General features: G+C 44.8%; 1 protein-coding gene across 1 annotated transcript in view; it reads right to left on the bottom strand.

The window, feature by feature from the left end:
* Window positions 1-624: 624 nt before the first annotated feature.
* ACER2 (alkaline ceramidase 2) overlaps window positions 625-17,419 on the bottom strand; it is a 30,391-nt gene continuing 13,596 nt past the window's right edge. The window contains exons 4-6 of the mRNA XM_014845433.3: window positions 14,816-14,953; window positions 8,511-8,648; window positions 625-5,294 (exon numbers count right to left, since the gene is read on the bottom strand). Of these exons, the coding sequence (XP_014700919.1) occupies window positions 5,111-5,294; window positions 8,511-8,648; window positions 14,816-14,953 (460 nt within the window). The 3' untranslated portion in view covers window positions 625-5,110. The remainder of the gene's footprint in view (window positions 5,295-8,510; window positions 8,649-14,815; window positions 14,954-17,419) is intronic.

The raw sequence follows: 17,419 nt of genomic DNA, 5'->3' as shown, positions 1-17,419 counted from the left end.
CCCCGCTGGTCTCTGAGGACAGTCAGGAGAGCAGAGCTGTGGAGTTACCAATGTCAGCACCAGAAAGGATTTGAATCCTGGCTTAGTGTCCTGTCCCGCAGGAGTTCTGTACCTGGGTGACTTCTTGAGGCATTTGAATGCCCAGGAAATTATACGTATGGGCATTTTCCCGGGAGAAAGCCCACTGCTGCCACCAGATTGTCCAAAGGCTCTGTGGCTGCTCCTCGGCCCCTCGACCCTGGCCAGAAAACAAGTCTTAAAAACCCCTGAAACTATATTGATAATGCTGATCCAGTCTTTCTTCTCTGATGGTCATATTATTCTTTTAAATATGATGTTCTATGAATCCTTTAATTAAAAAAACTTGTGAGAAATTAAGAAAAATAAGCAGATACAGAATTTTCCTGCTAAAGTCACTATTTTGAAATAGTGATTGGATGAAATCCAGCATAGATGAATTGTTTTCTATATTTGAGATTTGATATTCATATGAGATCATTATAGAACTTTCAATAAAAATATCCTGCTTTTAGGTATTTTATACTGGAAAGATTTAGGTCTATTGATTTCACAGCTCTGAGAAGAAACCAACAATTAACGACACTAATTCTAAGTGTGTTTAATAAGGATACTCAAATTCATTAACAAACGAATTTGGGCAAATATGCTTTGCTCTACAATCCTTTAAATGCATTTTTCACTGCAGATATTTCAGAAGTCATTTTGGAAATAAATACAAACCCATACATCTTCATTCACAGAAAATGCCACTGATGGCTTTAATGTCAACCATAGCTTTCATAGTCAGTTCACAGAAGAGCATAAAGTGCAAAAGCTCCATTTCAAAGGCCTTAAATCACCCCCACAGCAAGGGAGATTCCATGCCACCACAGCCATGGGCACACCGCCCTCATATGGCACCCCCTACATAAAATATAAAATAAGGTATCTATCTGAAAATATTATATTTGCTTTGATTACATACTGTAGGTACAAAATTGTCTTATATCTGGTTCAACATATAGGGAAAGACATAATTCAAACAATTAGTCCCTTAGAGTAGGGGCCATTTTTTAAAAAAATCTGCAGGAGAATGACATCTATAAAATCCACTGAGAATCCCAACCTGGCTGGAGACTTCTCCGGCCGGCTGGAACGGCAGCACCCATGCAATGGGGGGACTATGGAAGGTTCCAAGTCCATTTGGGGAAAGGGACTATGAGAGGGGCTCTGACCGGGCCAGCTTCAGCCCTCACCTGTCCCCTAGATGGTTCCAGGTCAGCCCCGAGGGACAGAGAGCAAGGGAACAGTCAAATTCCAGTCCAGGAGCCTCCGACATGGCACTGGCTCCCGAAGCGGGATGAAGCGGGGAGAAGCTTTACGCACCTGAGAACTCCAGTGATCAGGATAGGTGATGGGATTTCACAAAGCCTGTGCTTGACAACCACCAAGCTTAGTCCCCCAACAGAACATCTTTCATCCATAACTAATGTTTTAGGCATCTTCAGAGGGACAGGCACCGAGTTCCCCCAAAATGTAGCCTGTTACAAATAGATTCAGGTTGCTCATCCCCGCACCCCGTAAATATATTCACTGAAGTGCTTGTTTTATGACAATATCATCACAAAAGGGAGAGAAGATTTCTTTTTCTAAAATCAACACTATAAAACAAGAATCACTGACTCAAATGATCACTTGGTAACATTCACGTTTTTTAATATTTTAAATCCAGTTCTTGCTGGGTATCGATCTTGGGCAACTGATAGCCATGCTGAGCAACGGCCTTGACCTAACCCCTAAATGTCAAACCTCTACTTCCCTGCATTATTAGGGGAAAAACACAAGATTCCTGATTGCACATCCATGAACGAAAGAAGCTATTCACTTTTTTTAAAATCTGAAAACATCCAAACCTGTGGAGCCATATAATTATCAGCTCTTTCCTATGACTCGTCAATCCCAGGCCAGAAGCATATGAAAAAGCAGATTCGGTTCATTATTTCTTAGGGCCCATTCATGTCAGGAACGACTCAGGAGTAGGTCTCAGAATCCAGCGACGAGCTCAACTGTGCAGCTCCCTTCAGTGTCTTCCAACACCTGCTCGTCGTGAAGAATACACAGCTGGCACTTATATTCCATTCAAGCTACAGGATAAACTGTCAACTCTACAAGATTTCTATTTACAACTATATTAGGGGGGAAACAAAAAGATGAGAAGGAAATATACCAAAATATTAACAACGGTTGTCCTTGCACAACAGAAGTACAGATTACTTTTTTCCTTCCATTTTTCTGTAGTTTCCCAATTTTCTTTAAAGAGCGCTGTAGTACTATAAAAGCATTATAAATATAAATAGTACGAATGATGCCATAAACCTAACGTAGAATAAGATTGGTATGTTCTCACTCTCTTGATTTACCATCCCACAATGCAAGCTGTAGTGGTTTCTGTTCAAAGGTAGAGTTAGGTTTTGTCCTCTTCAAATACGGCCCATTCCACAGTTCTTTCTCAGCCCTCATCTCATTAAAACCAGTCTCTAGGAAGGCATTCTGTTTTTGACGTCAAAAGCATTCCTCCCACATCTTAACTTAGTCATTTGCCTTGTACAAGAGGGATGGAAATAGCCCTGTGAATCCCTTACTTACAGCAAAGTCACATTTTAGCCCTATTTCCCAAGGACACTCAGAAACTTCTAGAAGGGCAAGGTCAAAGCCTTGGGGGCTGGAGATGGTGTTCCCTAGGGAACAAGCCCTTCACCCGACAGGGAGAACCGGTCCCTCCTTGACGGCTGGGACAACACTCCCGTCACTGAGGAACCCTCAAGTCAGGAATTAAACCTCGAACATACACACAAAACATTTCCTACACTCTCTGCTTCTCGTTCTATGCTTCCACACTAAGACAGCTGGGCTTAAAACACATCAAAGTCTCTACTTTGGAACATTTTTATACTGCAGAACGGATGAGGCCAGAACCCACACCTAGGGAGTCAACCTGAAGTGAAGACAGTGATATTTCTCTGTAAAAAATCCTAGACTTGAAACCCAAAGGACTTAACAGCAGTTTTCAAATTCTGTTCCATGAACCACCCAGGTGTCACAGAAGTGCATTAGAGGTTCCATAAATACTTAATTCAAGTATCATTTTTTAAATTTATTTTTCAACTAAAAAAGCAACACGTACACTCATTCCATACCAAATTCTTCTATTTTGAAAACCACCAAATCGTTAATTTGCATTTTCACTACCCGGTGTATTTTTAAGGGAATGCTATAAGTTGAACCTTAAAATAAATTTGTGCTAATTAAATACAACCTATTTCTTACTGCAAACAGGGTTCTGCTGCTAAAATAATTTGAAAACCACAGAAGGAGGATAAAGTCATTCATTTTAAAACTCTAAATTCAGTTTCTTATTGGACTTCTCACCTCAGAACTTGTGCAAATTCTAACCAGTGTTAAGGGTTCCTGGGAACGCCAAAAACTGCTACTGCCCAATTCTTAGATACTCAGGACAAGGGCAGGATTCCTGTCCACACCAGAAGGACCTGTCTGTCCTGCCCTCTCTCACAATGGAATGTTGCAAAGGAGACGCCTGAGTGAAAATGAGTCCCTGAGGTCATTAACTCCCACTTCGCCTTCTAGACAGCTTTCCATTCAGCCCAGTGAGAAGATTAGTTGTAACAATGTCACTTGAGGTGAGGAAAACTCAGAAGGCAACAGATTTGCCTGCAGCACCAGCGACCCAAAGCCACTGTGTGAAGTTCCCGCCAGCAAGTGAGAAAAACGAGCAGCCAGATGCTCAGAGAAACCACAGGAAGCACCTTGTACTGTGAGAGAGGATGGAGGGTGGCTCCCACAGTAAACATTAGAGAAAGCAGCAGGGGGTTCTCAAGGATAATTCCAGAATAGAATAGCACACAGCAGGACTCCAAGGAAGACAAGTTTCCCAAACTTCATGTGTGCTCCAAATTTTGAACAGGACCCCCAGCACGATTGTCATGAGCCCTCTGGCAATCTTACAGAGAGCAAGCAGTAAGGAGTAGGGGTCTGCAAAGGGACCTTACGCTGTAGCTATTCTGCTCTGTGTGTTTGGGGCTACTGGGCTGGGGCGGGTGGCAAACAATGTCCACATTTAAAAACTGTGCCCGGGGGCCAGCCTGGTGACGTAGTGGTTAAGTTTACATGCTCCACTTTGGCGGCCCAGGGTTCGCAGGTTCAGATTCTGGGTGCAGACCTACAGACCACTCATCAAGCCATGCTATGGCGGCATCCCACATACAAAATAGAGGAAGACTGGCAACAGATGTTAGCTCATGGCCAATCTTCCTCACCAAAAAGAAAAAACAAAACAAAACAAAAAAACTGTGCTCTTCTTCAAGAATGGCTCAAAGTGGACTGTAGTTTTTGGCATAGAAGGTTTTTCTCGTTAGCTTCTCCCTCATCTGAAGTCAAGTCTCCTTCTCTCAGCAGAGGTAGTAGTTGAAGGATTCACAAATGTAGGTAAAACCTAGGTTATTGAGAACTGCGAGTAGAAAACTAGCCTCCTTGGCCACAAGCCTCCTTGGCCACAAACCCTGTGTGCTTCATTTGTTTGGTTTTGTTTTAGGACGGTTTCCCCAAATGAAGATCTCTGCCATCTTCCACCAGACAGTCAGAGCGTCTTGTCTGTCGCAGGGCCTGTCTGGCAGCGGGAGAGTCGGCACCGAGAGGGCGTGGGAATGGCAGGGTCTGGAGCAGGCAAACTCTCTCCAGGAAGCCAGGCATTGTGAGCACTGGGTCACTCAAGGGCCTGCTCTGCAGACGCCACAGGGACACAGCCCAACAAGTCACTGCATCTGGAAGTGATGCTGCGAGGCACACCTGGTGCCTCCCAGCCCTCCACTCTCCACCTCTGGGAAAGGGGAAGACACTCGCTTCTCCCCACGCACAGTGGAGTCCTGGCAGTCCACAGACGCACTAGTTAGAGCCCAAGGAAAGAGAATTTTAAAAAGACAGACCCCCTCCCCCACAGGTTCCACACTCTGTGAAGCCCCCTGGCTGTCTCCTGGCAAAGGAAGCCCTAGTGCACCAGGGAAAAGGAGCAGAAAAGCCGGCCACCGCCTTGCCATCACGTGATCTTGATGGGTGACTTCTTGGCGCACAGGAGGGACACGTAGGGGACGCCAATGAAGGCCCACTTCTCACTGGGCCAGAACTTGATGACGGGGCCTTGCTCTGGGATCTCAGACGCAGCGTCGAAGTAGGCAAAACACACACAGCCCAGGTAGGCGGCGAGGCAGATGAGGATGTGCCTGCAAGGGAGACAGAGGCGAGAACTTGACCCCGCTGGTCTAGCCTGCCCCTCCCTGGGCTAACCCACCTCTCCTGGTATGAGGACAGCCCAGGGCCTCTTCTAATGGGGAAGGGGTAAAGGTGACCAACAGGCCCCCGCCCCCCCAGAATAGCAGGAGAAAGATAAACACTAAGTAAACACAGCCTCTTTCACAATGTTCTAAAATATTCCATCTTGATGAGAGGAACAAACTGGCAAATGCCTTTGGGGCTCAACCAAGAAGACAAACATGGCCCAAGATTTAAAAGTGGCGCCAAGATAATGGAAATAACCGGCACATCTGATGGATCCCACCTTCTCGCTTTAATAATTGGCTGTAGATATTTGACGCCCTTCGTTAGGAGTAATTTTATACTGTGGAAACTGCTTTTCAGATTAGTAGGGGAACTCTTTTTTTTTTTTTAAATTTATCTTTACTGTGCCTGTAGAAGGTTTTAATATTAACCTTTATCAAGCAAGGGACCATTTAAAGGTACCTAATTCTTCTTTATACCCTATACCGAAACTTAATTCCAGATGAATTAAAGATTTAAAATATATTTTTAAAACATATTCAAAGACAATCTTTTTACAAACTTTGGTGGGAGAGGGCTTTCTTGGAATGACGCAAAGTTCAGAAACCATAAAGGCAACAGCTGTGACAGCGGTTCTGTAACGCGTGTAGAGAAGAGTTTAAAAACACACGTAATAAAGATGGTTCTAAGAGTGCTACTGATTTGTTTCCTTGAGGACCGTGTTATTTAAGGGCTGTCACGGCCATTCTGTCATGCACGTAGAGAAAAAAAGCCAAAATTCTGAAGGAAAAGACTGCCAGATATGAGAATGAAACTTTAAAACCAGTGTGGTACAAAAATATCATTAATAAACCGAAGGATAAATGGGAACGGGAGGTAAATATTTGCACCATATGACAAAGAGTTAAAATGTCCATATTACAAAGAAACCGAAAATTCATCACTGCATAGGATGTCAGGGATTTGCTTTAAAGTAATCGGCGGGGGAGTGGCCAGCCGGTGAGGGGGCACGACGAGACTGGCCCCCATGTAGATAATCCAGAAGCTGGGTATTGCCTACCTGGGGGCTCAATGTACTATTCTCCGTACTTTTGAAAGTGGTGCAAATTTGTACAATAAATGCCATGTAGTTATTCGACAGTGATGACTATCTACTATGCACCAGGCACTAGGTGCTGGATATAAATTTTTAAAAATAGAAATACTCCACAGGAAAGACAGAAACTTAAAAGGCATATTTCAAAAGAGAAAATATATGTAGCAAATTTACATTTGGAAAAAAATGCCCAATAAAAATACAATTTTTTTAAAAGATGTGAAAATAACAAAATATAATTTTTTTCAATCAGGTTAACAAAGATTTGAAAGAGTTAATATCCAATATGTGTGAAAGTGTGGGTAAAAGGCACCAGCTTACTGACTTTAGTAGAAAGTGTTAATTGATGTAATCTCTCTGGATTTGGCAATATATATTACAATGTAATGTAAAGAAATATTCAGGCATGTTACAAACATAGGTGTTCATTAGTGATTGTTTGCAAAAGCGAAAAATCAGAAATAACCTAAATATCCACTAACAGAGAGGTTGGTTAAATAGTTGTAAATCATCCATATTGTGAAATATTAATTGGACACAAAAAATGATGAAAAAAATATATATGCACTAGTAAGGAAAGTTGTCCATGATCTAGCATTTGGTTTAAACAACAAAAAAAGGACCAGTTTGCATCACGTATAGAATGATGCTATTTTTGTTTTTAAAAAGTAGAATTAGAGAACTATACATATAAAAAATCTGGAAGGATATACATTAGGCTGTTAACAATTGTTATCTCTCGCTCTTTGGTGGATGGAATTATGAGAGCATCTCTCGTTACATACTTCGCTTTTGTTAAAATTTGCTATAAAAACTATTGAATGAGATGGTATTTATACTGGTGCATACAATTACCAAAACGTATCAAAGGATGTGCTTAAAATCTGTGCATTTTATTATCTGTGAATTACAACTCAGCAAATATAAAAGTGTGTATAAATTCATTAGTGTGAGTCAAAGTCGACCCTAAGAAATTTCAGACAATCGATCCTAAGACTAAGATTCCAAATTAAAATCCTCAATTTGTGCTGTTTTACTTTGTTTTGTCTTTTGCCAACAGCTGTGGAAGTCCCCAAGCCTTAAACTGAGAGATGACCAGGTCTCGTGGTAGATACATACAAGTTCATATGTCCAAGGGAATTGAAGCGAATTCTTTCAAACAGTGGAGATACGGTTGCCTAAACCCATCTCCTGAGAGAAGTCAAGCTTCTTCTGACCTTGGATCTAGCAAAGTTTTTCCAACTCTTAACCACTAGCATTCCTCCCCAGATGCTCTCAGTTTATAAGGCACAGTGTAAAGCAGCGTTCTCTTGGTCCTTGTTATCCTTTGCAATCAGAAGCCCTGGAGGACAGAGAGGGAAGGATGCCTCTGGGCTTGGGGTGAAGCGGTTCCTAGAAGAAAGCCGCTCAATTTCCTCCTCAGCCTTCTGAGTATAGGAATCTGCATGCTGTTTGGTAACCCGCTTTTTCTTTTTTTTTTTTTAACCTAACAGTGTATCCTGAGCATTCCAAAGTATAGATGATCCAATTCCCTATTATCAAACTCCTGGGCTGGCTTCATATATCAGGGTGGTGATCCCCAACAATTCACTTTACGCCTCTGGGCCTCTGTTTCCACCTGTACAACAAATGGGTGAGACTGGCCCTAGATGAGCTGTGAGACCATGCCTTCAACTGGTCACTCAGGCCCCAAAGGAGTGGTTCCTATTCGGGACTGTCCCCATCCCCACATCCCATCTGTCCCAAGCCTTTCCCCTCCCCGCAGCCTAGAGATGGAGCTGGAGCTCAGGTTACAAGCTCCTTTCGGCTTTCCCGAGGGAGGTGGGCAAGGAGACTGCAGACCTCAAGTATAAACAATGAGGTCTTTTTGTTCTGGCCAAGCCCGCTCCCCGGAGCCGATTCTGCTTTTGACAAGACTTTCAGTGCTTCTGAAACGGCTGCCAGTCTCTGTAGGAGGGAGGGGCCCCAGGCTCTGCTGTCCCCTGCGCACCTTGCAGGGAGACGGGAGCCTGCCAGCAAGCCCAAACACTGTCTTGCAGCCAACCCCCCATTAGCCGGGGCTCACCACACGCAGTGCAGGTAGGGGAAGTGGAAGGACGACAACAGCTCGCAGAAGGCTCGGTCACTGATCCAGCAGAAGAGGGCTAGGGTCCACCAGAGGCCCGAGAAGAGGCCCAGCTTAAACACACGCACGTTGTCACACCTGCATGGGGATCCGAGAGCAACTCGCCGTCAGTCCTGGGTTCTGCCCACTTCACCGGCCACTTCTCCCCAACCCCTTGGCACTAGAGTTCCTATCCTACCTACTGTCACTCCATATCCTCGTGGACCTGAACACCACACAGGACACAGATGGCTCACGAAGCCACACTTCCCACCCAGGCCTCTCCCCTGACTGCAGAGCTCCTCGACTGTCCCCCCATGTCTAGACAGATCTCACTGTAGCACGTCCATGAGGAACCCCAAATCTTTCCCCTGCCCAACACCTGTTCTTGTGCCAACCCTTTCGGGGAAAAGGTCATTCCATGCTTTTAGCAGCTCAAGCCAAGAATCTTGGAGTCATTGTTCTCTTTCTCACACACCCCACACCCAATCCACCAGCTCTACCTTCAAAACATCCCAGATCTGACCTCTTCCCACCACCTCCACCTGGGTCCAAGCCAATATCACGTCTTGCCTAATCACAGCAGTCGCGTCCATCCACCCTCAGTCCTACAGTCAACTCTCAACACTCTGCTCAAAAACCTCCCACATCTTCCCCTTCTCCCAGAAGCCAAAGTGCCCACAATGGCCACAGGGCCCCTCATGTGCTGGCTTCTCCTGTGTATTCCATCCCTCGCTGCCTCTGTTCATCAAAGCCCCAGGGGATCCTTGCCATTCCTCAAATATCTCAGGCATGTTCCTCCAGGCCTTCGCATTTACTTTTCCCGCTGCCTGGAATGCTGTTCCACATGGCTCACCATCTTCAGTCTTCACTCAAACATCACTCAGTAAGCCCTTGGCTGACCACTGTTTTTAACAACTGCCCCACCAGTCTCACCTTCTCCCTCCTCTAATCTTCTCTGTAGCGACCATAACCCCTCGGGTGGCCTCTCCGTTTGCTTATATATTTGTTATGCTGTCCTCCGCTGAGATGAAGCCACTTCCTGCTGCAGCTCTGGCCCCCAGGGGCTGTGCCGGGCACACGGCAGGCTCCTGACACTGGCCACCAAAGCAACGAGCTCTTACATACCCTGCGCCGAAATGTTTTTCTGAAACAAATGCTAACAGCCCAAGGGAAACTTCAACTGCCGTTTTCCTTCCTTGTTCCCGAGTTGCTCAGAAAGTGGGGGACTTCTATTCCTGGGACCAATGTGCCGAGGCAGCCAGTGGCTGAGGGGTCTTCTAAACGCCCCTGGGGTCCCTTTCCCTCAGTGGCCCACTCCTCGGTCGGTCAAGCTCGTTCTCTCAGACCCCAGAGGCCAGCGTGACATCTGTCCCCATTGGAGGTCGTCCTTCCTTGTCCGTATACGTGTGAGCAAATGACCAGCATCTGAGGCCCGGCCCGCTGGGGCCTCTCCCAGCTGCTCGACAGAAACCCCAGCAAGAGCATCAGCAAAACCAGGACGGGCGGCAGGTCCAGAAAGACTGCTCGAAACAACCCGAAACGGCCTTGTGTAGGAGGGCGACAGGCATCCCTTGAAGAGCTTTTTGAAAGAATAAAGGCCCATGACAGACTTAGTGACTAGATTTCCACTTAGTGACCAAAACAAAGAGATGAACCGTTTTCGTCCCCCATCTCTTGAGTTCACCTGCCTTTGAAGGGTCCCCTCGACCTCGTGCTCTCTCACAGGCTGTGCCTCCCTCTCGGCCCATCTTTCTCCTCCTCTTCAGGTCTCAGCTTCAAAGGCACTTTCTCAGACAGACTTTCTCAACAGCCCCACCACCATCTAATGTAGTCGCCCCCCATTACAGCCCCTCACAGCACCCTGCCATTTCCTTCAAAACGCTTACCACCAGCTGAAATTATGTAGTCATTTGTGTAGGTTTTTTAATGTCTAGTATCCACTACACTGTAAGACCAATGACAGTAGGAACTATACTTATTTTATTCACCAGTGTATACCCAGTGCCCAGAACAGGCATTAAATAAATGCGTGCCAAATGAATAGATAAAACAGGAAGAAACGGACAATTTTAGTTGGATTCTAGTGATCCGAGCAGAACATTTTTTTTTAGATTTCAAAAAAACAGTAATCTTATTGATTGGGTACCAGATTCTCAGAATCCATGCTAGGCACTGTAGAAGGCAAAATAAACAGGGCTCCTGCTTTGCCATTTTAAAAGGTAAAATGAAAACTGACAAAAACAAGTGTCAGCAAAGTACAGACAATTAGTCTGGTACAAGAGGATCTACGTACACTCTAGTTAATTAAACCTAGAAAGTTTGGCTTCAGGAACACTGCAGCACAGGGAGGTGGAGATGCTGTCACGTGGCAAGTGGCAAGAGAGACGGAAGGTCAGGCGATTGGTCACATAAGGGGTAGGTCAGGGCCAGGAGGGCAAGCACTGCAGAGTCAGGGGCTCGGGGCTCCCTGGCACTGTCCCTTCCTCTGCTTCTAGACGGACAGGTCCTGCCAGATGCTGCTGGCCAGGCTTCCTTGTGCTTGGGGCTTGTCCAAACCTGGGCTCCATTAGGTTTTATTCTCACTTTTCAGGGCTAATATCAAAATGTCAGTGTGAGGTTAGGTGGAAAAAGCAGGATAGAAGTCATATACACAGCAAGACCCTATTTTAGGACAGAAAAACCTGAAAGGATGTCTACCGTCTCTTCTTTTCTTGACCCTTGGTCATATTCTCAAAGTTTTTCTTAACAATAAATTCACTCCTATAATCAGAAAAAAGTCCAATCTAAAATAATTTAGATGTAGCTGAGTCACTTGGGATTGTGACAACATGATAAATTTCACTCAATGTCAGGTGATGAGCCCAAATCATAATAAAATTTTGTCTCCTCATGTCTGAGAGAAGGTTCAGAAAGGACAGTGAAAATGTGAACAGACTAAAACAAGTCTAAGAATGAGGCTAACGAGAAACAGAAAGCTAAAAACTAGCCCCTCCCCTCTTTCCTCTGAGCAGAGGGCGATGAGAAGCATTTAGCTGAGGCATTACAGGTCATCGCCTTCGACAAGCTGGGAAGATCCTGGAAGGAAACGCAAAGAGCAGCAAGGGCAGCCTCTCGTCTGGGAATTTTATCAAAGCAGGCCAACAACCGTCTTCTCTTTCCTTGCTGGACTCGGGTGGGAACTGGGACACAGCAGTGAGCACAGGGACCTCTTCCCTGGCCACGTGGAGTCTACGTCGAGCAGAGGAGACAGGCACTGAGCAAGACAACAGCACAAATACTTTTTTAATTACAAGTGGGATGGGTGTCATAAAGGAGAAATTTGGGGAGCTATGAGAGCATATAAACAGCTGAACCAAAACCTGATGGATAAGCAGAAGTGAGCCAAGCAGAAGGGTCAGAAGGAAGGGACAGCATGAACACAAACCTGGGGCCACAAGGAGCGAGGTCCCCTTGGGGACATGGAAGCCATTCTGATGGCTAGAGGACAGAATGTAATGGGGAGCTTCACGTGGGAGAGATCAGCAGGCAGGGGCCATGCTGAGGATTTTGAACGTGATCTTAATTGCAATGTCGACTAATAGAAAAATGACTGTGATCAGATGGGATGTTCAGGGAAGGAAGAGGAAGCCAGGCTTCTGGCTTGAGCAAACGGGTAAATAGCACTCCCATTGAGTGCAGCTGGAAATATTAAGAGAACCAGAAATGGAAAAGACAGATTGGCAATCTGGCTGTGGACAAGCTGAATGGGAGATGCCTGTGACACATGGAGTTGGAGAGGTCAGGTAGGCAGCTAGAAACACGATGGTGGAGGTAGAAGGAGGGACTGGGTGGGAGACATAAATGCAGGAGTCATTCACATATGTACGGCAATTAAAGCCATGTGGGTAGATGAGACCTTTTGCGGGGAGTATAAAGGAAGAACGGCTGAGAGGAGACCGCAGCTTAAGGGATGCCTACATGCAAAGGTGTGTAGAAAAGAAGGAGCTTACATGAGAGACGGGAAAGGAGCTGCCACAGAGTGAGCAGAAACCAGGAGGCTGTGGTGTCAGCGGAGTCCCAGGAAAGAACGTTTCAAGGAGGAGGGGTGAATTGTGCAAACAGCTGAAAGGACAACATGTAAGATTCAGGAGGACCGAAAACATCGTCACTGGATGTACAGCCAAGAAGGGTTTGGGTATCCAACTGGGGACAGAAGCCAGACTGGAATGGGTTGAAGAGTAAATAAGAGGTAAGGGATGGGGACAACTTTTACAGCAGTTTGGCTGTGATATACAACAGAGATAAAGGGTGGGGGCTGGAAACTGACATGGATTGAGTCTAGCTGGCTGTTAGAGAAGATGGGAGAGACTCAAATGTTTCTATAGGCTAATGGAAAGGATCCTTTGGAGAGGGAGGGATAACACAGTAGACAATTCACAGAAGTCAAGTAGGTATAGAATAGGTGAATTATCACGAGGTAGGAAGACTGGCCCTCGATGCAAGGACGGATACTTCCCATGACGCTGCAACTTGTTAATGTGATGATGAAGACCAATTGGCAGTAATGATGGGTAGCTTTTCAGGGGCAAAGTTTTTAAGCATGGAGCAGAAATTATTTCCTCTGTTATTAAAAAAATAAGAGTATTCAGGAAAATATATTTCCCTGTTTAAAGATCACAATTGTGCAGCAGTATACACTAATCTGCCCTAACCACTTGTCTTCCCTCATTCACTCTAGTTTATATATTATGAATTAAAAATCTTTTACCTTTCCTTAAGCTACTTTTTAATAAAATTACAGGCCAAAACATATTATTAGACTCAAGAGTTAAAATGAAAATAGATTGCAGTGAATTCTCAAGAAAGATACCTAAGTCCAGAACATTCTATTCACTTCAGGCCTGTTATAAGCCAGCACCCCAGACTGACTGTTACGAATCCATTTCAGATGTCTTCATCAGCAATTTAATTGTGTGTTTTCCAAAAAGCTTCAAGATCTGTTAGTGTTCTGAGATGGGTCTCTTACTTCTCCAGTTGTTGAAGGCTGAGTAGACAAGACCTGACAGCGTCCTTCCACTGCCAGCCAGCAAATTTAAATACCTCTTCAATTGCCTTTGACCCTGCCTCGTGTTGTGGACAATCAAAGCACCCTCCAGAGGCAAAGCAATGGGAAGAAATGTGTACATATATGTCTCCTCTCAAAACAAAGACTGAGACAAAGCTGACTTAACACATTACACAGAGCAACTCTCACCAAGGGGGATAAACACAAGACTTCAATGAAGACACTCCGTGTTCATAACAGTGAGAGAGTCATGAATTAAAATGCAGTTCTAAAAGTGGGTGCAGGGCCAGCCTGGTGGCATAGTGGTTAAGTTCACATGCTCCATTTCGGCAGCCTTGGGTTTGCAGGTTTGGATCCTGGGCGCAGACCTACACACTGCTCATCAAGCCCTGCTGTGGCAGCATCCCACATACAAAATGGAGGAAGATTGGCACCGATGTTAGCTCAGAGCCACTCTTCCTCAAGCAAAAACAGGAAGATTGGCTACAGACGTTAGCTCAGGGCCAACCTTCCTCACCTAAATAAATAAATAAATAAAAGTGGGTGCAAAGAAAAAGAAGCATTTTCAAAGGGTATTAAAATAAGGGCAGTGGTTAGATGTATTTTAGTTGGGGCTAGCAGAAGACAGCTGTGTACCACAAGAGCTAAACGAAAATGTTTCTGGATATCAACCTGAACTCTGAGTATACAACTTCCCAAAGGAAAATACGTATGCAAATAGCAAAGGCTTTACAAACTCATAGATTGTAAATAAGAAACTAAGCCTCAGAGAAAGTGGCACAGTCAACAGTATTACACCTGAAGTCAATGTCACCTTGTACATAGAAATTCATATATTTTCCTTCAGTGTAAGAATGCAACAGCCTCTTTAGGACTCTTTTTTTCTCCTTATTCTTGTCATGTGAACAAATCTATTTTCCTTTCCACAAAGTCTAGGCAGCTTGGTCTAGGCACTCACCAGGTCTTTGAGTGTTCCTGCTAAACTAGCTTTGATCATTGGGATGCACTGCATCCATTAAACAACTGCTCCCCTCGTTCTGAAAATGAGAACATTCACATTTGGAACCAAACCATCAAACCTGCTTCTAATCCAACAGTCAGCAACTCTTTGTGAAGAGTAAAACTCCTCTTCCACACCAGAGGGCAGTAAAAGAACCAGGAGCTGGCGGGTCCCCATCACAGGGACAGCATAAGGGGCAGCCAGGAAGAACGCACCCACCTCTTGAGCTCTGCGATGAGCAGCGCAGTGCAAGGCACCCCCAGGGTCATCAGAGAGATGTTGTTGATGGCGGGCTTGACAAACGCCAGGCATGTTGTCACTGCAGACAGGACGCAGACCACCGCCTTGAACCTGCCCCTGAATTGGTGAAAGCAAACCAAACCCATTAGCAAAGGAGGTCGTGTGTGTTTGTTAAAACAAGCGCAGGGCACGGGCAATGCCAGTGGGAGGGCAGACTGAAAAGAAATTCTGCGCCAAGTACCAAGACTCCAAAGACCTGTCACACGCATTGGCTCAGTAATTCCACTTCCAGGAGTCGATCTTAGGAAATAATCAGAGATTTTCAAAATATTTAGCCACGAGAATGGTAAAATTAGAATCCAGCTAAGGTCCTGAAGGTGAGATATGGATAACTGTCTTCTCAGCGTTACTTTTCTCTATTTTTTCAGATGTTCTGCAGCAGGGTTTGGCAAACTTTTCCTGTAAAGAGTGAAATAGTAAATACTTTAGGTTTTGCAGGTCATAGGGTCTCTGCCACAGCCACTCAATTCTGCCCTTGTAGACAACAAGTAAGCGAATGGGCATGGCTGTGCGCCAATCAAACTCGATTTGCAAAAACTGGCAGTGAATCCATTTGGCTCACAGAACACAGTTTGCCAACCCCTGTTCTACAAAGCGAATGTGCATGACTTTTATAACAAAAACAGAGAGTATTTACAAACTATAAAGCTTCCTAGTGTAAAAGAAAGAATGTCCTGTGTGGCTAGCACACAAAAATAAGTGTCTTTGGAAAAAATTCTAATAGTGTCTATATTTATTGACAACCTACTAGTACACATCAGAATTTTGTGTTGACAAATTTTCAACATGGTAAATCTTAGGAAAATAGCTGATACCATCCTCACACCCTTCAGTGGAGGTGCTTTCAATAGAAAGAACCGGAAGTGGCGACGTGATCCTGGACACGGTCCTTCTCTCCCTGAGACTCCACTTCCTTATCTAAAAAATGAAAAGGCTGGGCTAGAAGATCTCAAGGCCTCATCCATGACTGAAATTTAGGAACGCATAATTTTCCTGAAGTTTCTGTTATTCCTCATTAGCACTATTTACTTTGGCCGAAAGCCCTGGAACAGGTCATAGTTAGGAAACTAATCCGAATGAAATTCCATCATAAAGAAATCAAAGTGCATTGAAATCTTCAAAATACAAATTTATCTTTTAAAGAGGAAAACCATTTATCATCAAGGCACAGGAAATCATTGATCAAGCTGCCAACTTTCTGACTGGAAGGAATAGGAATTGTAGCCCTGAACTTCGACCAGAGAAAAAATATACACATGGGAAAGAATCCAGGCAACAAATCCTCAGGAGAATTGTGTTTTTCTCCTGGCCTTGGCGGACATCCTTCAGCTACTGGATAAAAGGCTGCTTACTCCAGTCTGGGGATAGCAGCCACACACAGCTCCCCCACCCCCGTCATGCACACAGCTCTTGGGGACCCACAAAAACTCTTTCACCGGGTTTAAGGTTCTGTGACACAAACCAAGGCATTTTGGCCTTCTTAGCTCACATAAACACAATCAAAAACTTCCAGATTGCATCACTTGCCTGTATCCAATGTTTAGGATTCAGACACAGGAGAGAACAACAGAGTGGTTAAAAGCACAGGTGTTACAGTGAGACCCATGTGTGTTCACATTCTGCTTCCATCACATCACTCAGTAGCTGTGGCACCTTTGGCAAGTCACTAAACTCTCCAGGCTTCAGGTTTCCCATATGAAAACGAAGACACCCTGCCTCATGGTATTCCTGCATGCATTAAAGCACGTGACACAGTGCCTGGTATGGTACACAGTGTGTGCCAATAACCCACTATTACTATTGTCTTACCATCATTTGAGAATAAACGCTATTTTAAATAATATTATTACTGTTAATAATATTACACTCTCCAGGAAAATCTGACTGAGCTGGTGCTGTAATCAACAAAGGTTCTGTGGAGTGCCACCAAAGAGTTCAAAGGCAGTAAGCTTGACAAGACACGCTCTCTTTAAGGAGAACATGGGCAGACACCTCCCCATGTCGTCGACTCCAGAGGGTGTGGAGGAATGTGCTTGGGGAAGGTGCCTTCTGCAACCAGCACAAGTCAACAGAGGTCACGTGGCCAGCCCAGCCAACCACAGTCACCAGAGACCCGGGTACAAGACAACTAGAAATATCCAGACACAACGGGCCCTGATCGGGAGTTTTCTAAACAACCCATACTGCAGTCTCTGGTCCTATTTTCAACTTTCCAGCCCATTGTGGGCTCACAGTGGAACACAGGGTCAAAGAACCCCTAGCACCCCTTTTTCCTGTATTCCCCCAATCAAAATCTAGCAACCCAATACTGTCACCATAATATCATTGAAATAGAACTGATATGTTGTTATCAGCTACCCCTTAAAGCAGTGGTTTTCAGCCTTCTCAGACCCTGTGCCTCTTTATTATATCAAAGATTTGGTAATGCCCCTCTTACTCTTCTAAAGTGAAATAAAATTTATGGATGATAAAACCGCCCATCTCTGCGACGACCAAAAACATGTCCATAAACCCCAGATGCAC

This window comes from Equus asinus, chromosome 23 (genome assembly GCF_041296235.1).
Source record: "Equus asinus isolate D_3611 breed Donkey chromosome 23, EquAss-T2T_v2, whole genome shotgun sequence".
In the NCBI taxonomy this organism is placed as follows: domain Eukaryota; kingdom Metazoa; phylum Chordata; class Mammalia; order Perissodactyla; family Equidae; genus Equus; species Equus asinus.
The sequence above is the reverse complement of the archived record's forward strand: the minus strand, read 5'-3'. Positions and strand labels throughout refer to the sequence as shown.